The sequence below is a fragment of the Ochotona princeps genome, chromosome 7 (assembly GCF_030435755.1).
Source record: "Ochotona princeps isolate mOchPri1 chromosome 7, mOchPri1.hap1, whole genome shotgun sequence".
Lineage (NCBI taxonomy): Eukaryota > Metazoa > Chordata > Mammalia > Lagomorpha > Ochotonidae > Ochotona > Ochotona princeps.
This window is the reverse complement of record NC_080838.1, coordinates 31,887,810-31,894,240: the sequence shown is the minus strand read 5'-3', so window position 1 is coordinate 31,894,240 and position 6,431 is coordinate 31,887,810. Positions and strand designations below refer to the sequence as shown.

Here is a 6,431-nt window from a genome sequence, read left to right as displayed (position 1 = left end):
CTCTGCATGCTCTGCTTCCTTTCTCTCGCTTCCTTCTTTCAAAACAGCAACAAAACTCCAATTCCATGGTTTTCTGGCCCAACATTTCTGGGAAAAACACAATGATGGGTGTCCCCTGGTCCCCTTTCCTCCCTGCCCCCAGGACCTTCAGAGAGCTACAAAGAGATGAAAGGTAATGTCTGTATGCCTTGTTAGAGTTAGAAGCCAACATGGACTATCCCCAAATACACCAAGTTCAGTAAAAATTATGCTTCAACACTATAAACTACTACATACAAAAATGAAAATAGACACGAGACAGCTGAATAGTACCCTATAGCCATTTTAAGGTGTATAGCAGCCAGTTGAGTATAACTAAAATTGAAAAGTCATGAAGTAATCACAGGATGTGATTAAGAACTTGCATTTTTCTAACATACTGATCACTCAGTATCATGTCAATTAACTCCATAAGGTTGTAAACAGTTGTTGATGTTATGTTGTGGCTTTTAATTGGTCAGGATGATATTCTATCAGCTCTGCCTTCAGACCAGAGATGGTCTTCCCAAGAAACTGTTGAATTTATGTGGACAATAAGATGCTGAACACTATGCAAACCACTTGCTTGCTATGAAAGAATTATGGTTGGATTTCAACTGTAATTCTGAAACTAGGTGGAGAAATCCACCATGGGGGGAAGGGTACAGGGAGGGGTTGAAGGAATCCCAGAGCCTATGAAACTGTGTTATAAAATCAAATGTAATTTAAACAATAATAATAATAATAATAATAATAATAATAATAAAAGAAAGGTGATGTCTGACAGCAGTCATCCTGCTGAGGCCTAGAGAGAAAACAAAAAGGTAAGTTCCCAGCAGATTTCATCTCTGACACAGCATAGCCGAGTAGGGCAGGAGGAGGCTCGAGATGCTCCAAATGACTTTCCGTAAGTGATATGTTTGTGGGTTTTGTTGTTGTTGTTGTGTTTCTATTAGTCAATTAAGGATAGGAGACAGAGATGTGTCCTCTGGACCTACTGCTGCATGCCTTCTAGAGAGAAGCTTAAGGAAAGTTTGAAAGAAAGATTTGGAGAGGAGAAATCTAGGGTCTGGTATTAATTGCATCTCAATGTTCTCATCTGTAAAAAGGGACAGTAGAGCTACAGGATCTCAAAAAAGACTCGGTCAAGGATTAGAAGAGATACCGGCATGGTTTCAGGTAGACCAAATCCTCAAACTCTACACAAAGCTGTGTATATGGTGGGGGAGAGAAGTAGTGTTCATTGAAGAAGTCTGGATCCCTTCTTCAGACTACTAAAAATCAGTAAACTCAAGTTTATTTATATTATTTCTTAAATTGAAATCTCTTCATTTGAGTCTTCAGGATATCAAATATTTAATTTTCTCAAATATGTTCTGAGTAACAAAAATAACAAGCACATTATATATTTTTGATACTAATCTTTAATGCATATTTAAAAATCAGTCCAGACATTGTTTGTAAAGTAATTTAACCAAGAAAATAGTATGGTATGATTATTTATATTAAGAATAGTTTTAGCTTCAAAGAGATGAAACTTATTAAATACTAATAGTTTCCAAACCTCAATTTTTTATGTGTGCAAATATAGCTGAGAAGTATGAATTTCTCTAAAAATAACATGATGAGAATAAACATTCTTCTTAGAAGTTTGAAGTGGTCAGTCACAAGAAGCACAGAGATGCTTAAGGAAATCTAAAATGCCCTGAAATGATATGTTACTTCAAAATAATAAAGAACACCAAAATATTTTTCTGTTTAGAAAATGATCCATAGATAAATAAATTTATTTTAACCAAGAATTGATTATTTACTTTCTGCTTAGGATTTTGGAAGCTAAACAGTGACACTACTTGGCTGATTCAACTGTAAGAACTTTTTTATTTGTTCTTTTTTTCTATGCAATTAATTTTTTTGCCCTTAAAAATACAAAGGTAGTGAGCCAAATGTGCTCAAAACATCCTCCTTTCTCAATGAATATAGTGATAATGGGATTCGAAATACTTTGTTCTCGATGCAGCAATCCTGAGGCTTAAATTATTCAAGTTTATACCTTCATGTTAGCTATTATTTTTTAAGTTGACAACAACTGTTTCTTTCTCAATTTACCTCAATACACCCAAAGTATAAACACATCAGTAGGTTTGAGAGCTTGACTTTTAATAGAGCTTCCCCTCCTTTCTGATTAATAGAAGTTGCATGATACGTTCATTTTCCTAAAACTTAAGAGGCAAATGTCACTGGGGCGACAAATTTACTCAGACTATATAGAAGCAACTGTCAAAGCTGGTTGCAAAGTCAAAGCTGCACTAAACTGAATTAGCCTGGTTCCCAGGAATTCTCTCTTAAGCAGTATCGGAGAGGTAAGTCCACCACCTTCGGAAGTTGCACTAACTCTGATTGTCTCTCGACCCATTTAACATATTGCTCTGTAACAATGTACTAGGACGCATGTAAGAAACAGAAGAAAACTGATTCTGCTGCAAAGGCACCACACGGATACTTCAGGATATACAGCATCCTTAGGCTATTGTCACTTTCAAATGACTTTTTCTGAGATGGTTGGTTACATGACCATTGGGTACACATTTGTGGTCTTTAAAAATTCTTTCAGAAGTCAGACAAGATGTGGTCCACTTGTTTGTACAGATGTGGTCAATTTGCTTGAATTTCTTAGTACTGAGGCATTGAATGGAAGCTTTTGAAGGGCATGTCTTCTAAGGTGATCAGAGTGCACTTCCTATGGGCCGTCACTGGTGCTGTTAATACTACATTGCAATTTTGCACACTATCAGATTGTTACGTGTAATCATTCACTGCACAAAAGCAGAAACATGCAGGCAACAAGGTAAAGTTTAAGAACTTATATCTATCCCACTGTCATTATGGCACATTTTAGTTCAGAACCAAAGAATTCTACAATGACAATCTCTGACGATAGACGGTATCCAGCAATGTCATCTTACCTAAATCCATCACCACCTCACTTTATAAATGAGAAAGGAAGATGATGGAAGGTCAGAGATTTTTTCCTTTAGCCACTTTCCATTAGGTGTTTGTAACTTCCAGGTTTTTCTGAATCCTGATCCAGTGTTCTAGAGACTCATAACTTATGTATAAAGCCAGTGGAGAATGAATCTATGATGCACAACTTCTAATACATGGGTGGTTATTAATTGTCTTAATTGATATTTACCTAACTTACCCTTGAAAAAAATTGATGCAAAAACTAGAGTTAAAAGCAGCAGACTGTTTATTAATGTTATAAAACAGCAGCTCTGGTGGTTTTCTTGTCACTAACCAAAGTCCTCAGAGGTGTTTGTCAAATAGCTTCAGGTCAATATTAAAATAATTATTTTGCAAATCTCAAGCAGATGGAAAACATTTGGAAAACTCCTTTTTTCTTAAAATAAACACCTAAGTTGTAACATTTTAACCTGTTAAAAACGATTTGTTGGCTACTTATTGAATTAATAGTGTTTGGCTGGCCCGGCGGCGTGGCCTAGCGGCTAAAGTCCTCACCTTGAAAGCCCTGGGATCCCATATGGGCGCCGGTTCTGATCCCGGCAGCTCCACTTCCCATCCAGCTCCCTGCTTGTGGCCTGGGAAAGCAGTTGAGGATGGCCCAATGCATTGGGACACTGCACCCGCGTGGGAGACCTGGAAGAGGTTCCAGGTTCCCGGCTTCGGATCGGCGCGCATCGGCCCGTTGCGGCTCACTTGGGGAGTGAATCATCGGACGGAAGATCTTCCTCTCTGTCTCTCCTCCTCTATGTATATCTGACTTTGTAATAAAGTAAATAAAAATCTAAAAAAAAAAATAGTGTTTGGCTTGTCCTAGCCTTATAAATAAGTTTCTCAATTCTCAGAACAGATGGCTTCAATTGAATGTCAAAACACAAATTTTACTGTTTCTAATAGTATAGTAACTTTAGAGAGACAAGGCATTTCCTTTTAACCATTAAAACATTACTTTTGATGCAAAATTTTTTAAAAAGTACCATCTGAGAGACAGATTAAACTGAATACTCCAAAGTAACTGCTTAGGAAAATGAACAGCATATAATCTAATATCTTTAATTTTATGTACATGAATATAACATATGTCAACTTTGTACATGAGATACATACAGCATTTAAACATTTTATCCAACAAATAAGACTTTACAATAGCAATATAATTGACTAGAGGACTGTCCACTTAATAATACTTAGATTAGATCTGTACTTTAACAGGAAAGAATTTAACAGTTTACAATCATAGAAACACATTTAAGACAAGACTTTATAAAATAATTTATATATATATATATATCCCCTAGCATCTATAGAGATGAATGATTTGCATTTGTGGATGTGTGCAATGAATGGCATCTTTTACATTTTTAGGTAATAAAATAATTTAGAAGCAGTTCATGCAAGTGGTCAAAGCAAGGAACGGCAGATCCTTCGAGATGTCCTCTCTCTTTGACATCAAGCGGCATCGACCCCCACCAGCTGCCATGGAGGCACACCAGCACAGATCCTTTCCAGCAGTCAGTCTTAGACACAACAAGTACACACTGACAGCCTTGCTTCCACACCTGGGGCACACCTTCTCTCAGCTGTGGGAGTAGTCAGTTTATCTTTAAAGTGACTTCATGTTCCTCCTAGAGTCCTACGTCACACATCTCTATGCAGGGTGACTAACAGACCTTCCTGGTCTTCACAATTTTACTCTGATACTTTACAGAGTGCCCCCCATGTCCTATGACATAAACATCCAGCAGGTATGATTTTCCAGGCTGAAGACCTTTGATCGTTTCTGTGGTCACTGCCTTCTGCGGATTTTGACCATGGAAATATTTACACAGAACTTTTTCTGATTTCTTCCTTATGTCTGGTCCTAGGCACTGATTTTGTTCTCTTTTCTTCTGGTCCTCATTGTAGTTCTCATCTACCTCTTTTTTGTAGATGCAAAACTTGTTCCTCTCCTGAGTGCCTAGCCACGCCACTGTGGCTGAAGAACAGGTGCGGAGTTTGTTGAAGGTTTTGATTCTTGTGTCTTCGGGGATCGAGGGAAATGCTTGCTTAGTTGGCTTCGTGCTGGCTAGTATTTTCAACATAGATGAGCCTTTCTTATTTCCTTTCAGTCGAATGAGATATTTGGCTTTAGGTTTCCCTCTCAGCTGAAACTGCCGAATACCTTCCACATTCTGGGACAGAAGCAGTTTCCTATCTCTCCTCACTTGGATCTGGACAGCATCCAGACAGGAGTGGATGAAGAAGGAGACTTTCTGGTGAGAGGAAATTGGAGCAAACCTTAGAAACTTTGCTCCCTTCCTTTTAACAAACACATCTGTAACTTTTCCATCTTTCAGCTCTACTGTTTGTTTAGCTTCTTCTTTGGTCCTGGCAAATGTACCCACGTAAGCCGTGCTCATGTTGCTGTTGGTGTTGACAACAAATACGTCGAAGTAGTATTGTGTGTCGGGTTTCAGATCAGACACGGTGAAGATGTTCTTGTTTCCTATGCAGATTTTCTGGATGTCAGTCTTGGGCCTTGAGTAGACGTGACGCCCCAGCTTTGGGAAAGGTTTGGTAAGGAAGCTGCGTTCTTTCCCTAAGTTATCTGAGTGAAATCCGAAATGAGCAAAGTCAAAGGGGCTGAAGTCCAGACCAGGTTTCGGTGCCCTCATGAACGCATCATCAGCAATCAGTTTTGTTTCCACGCCACACAGGCTTTTGAAATTGTGTTCTTTGTTGATGACCACACAGTACTGGATGGGTTGCTTCAGCAAGGATGCCGTGGGGCTTGGTTTCCAGGCCAAAGTAATTGTGGTTCGTCCCAGGGAGGTCACGTCTACTCTTGGGTCATAGGGGAGCTCAGGGTAGGGCTGATCTGACTCTGGCGTTGTGGTGGCATACACTTTGAAGTGGGTGTCTTTCTCTGTGGAAACAAGTTCCAACTGATACAAACCAGATGGAGAACTGGAAGACATGAAATACTCAACGTCATTTCCTTTGTAGGAAAACAGCTCAGTGCCTTTCTCATTAATGCTCTGCTGCTTCTGTTGGTCGAGAGGCTCGGGATCACCTAGAAGGCACAAGAGAAGCATGAGTTCTAGATCAAGGTAGAAACTGGCTTGGCAACCTGAGGGTGTGTTTCATTTTATTCCTTCTCCATTATTAATATAAGGAATGTTCATACTAGCAAATGGGGAAGCAGAAAAAAATTCACAAGATAAAAAATGCATCCATTAACTAATCCATTCTGCAGAGACACTTCTGTATTAATTCTTTGGTTTATTTCCAGCTAGTCTTTTCCTTTTCTTTCTTTTGTTTTGTAATTTGATAACATGTACACTCAGTCATGCATGTATGGACTTAAAGTTTCTCCTTTTGAGTTGTGTTTTCGCACTTAATATCCTAGA

General features: G+C 38.7%; 1 protein-coding gene across 1 annotated transcript in view; it reads right to left on the bottom strand.

The window, feature by feature from the left end:
- Positions 1–4,072: 4,072 nt before the first annotated feature.
- Positions 4,073–6,431, bottom strand: part of NDNF (neuron derived neurotrophic factor) — a 36,028-nt gene continuing 33,669 nt past the window's right edge. The window contains exon 4 of the mRNA XM_004594534.2: positions 4,073–6,094. Coding sequence (XP_004594591.2) covers positions 4,704–6,094 — 1,391 coding nt within the window. The 3' untranslated portion in view covers positions 4,073–4,703. The remainder of the gene's footprint in view (positions 6,095–6,431) is intronic.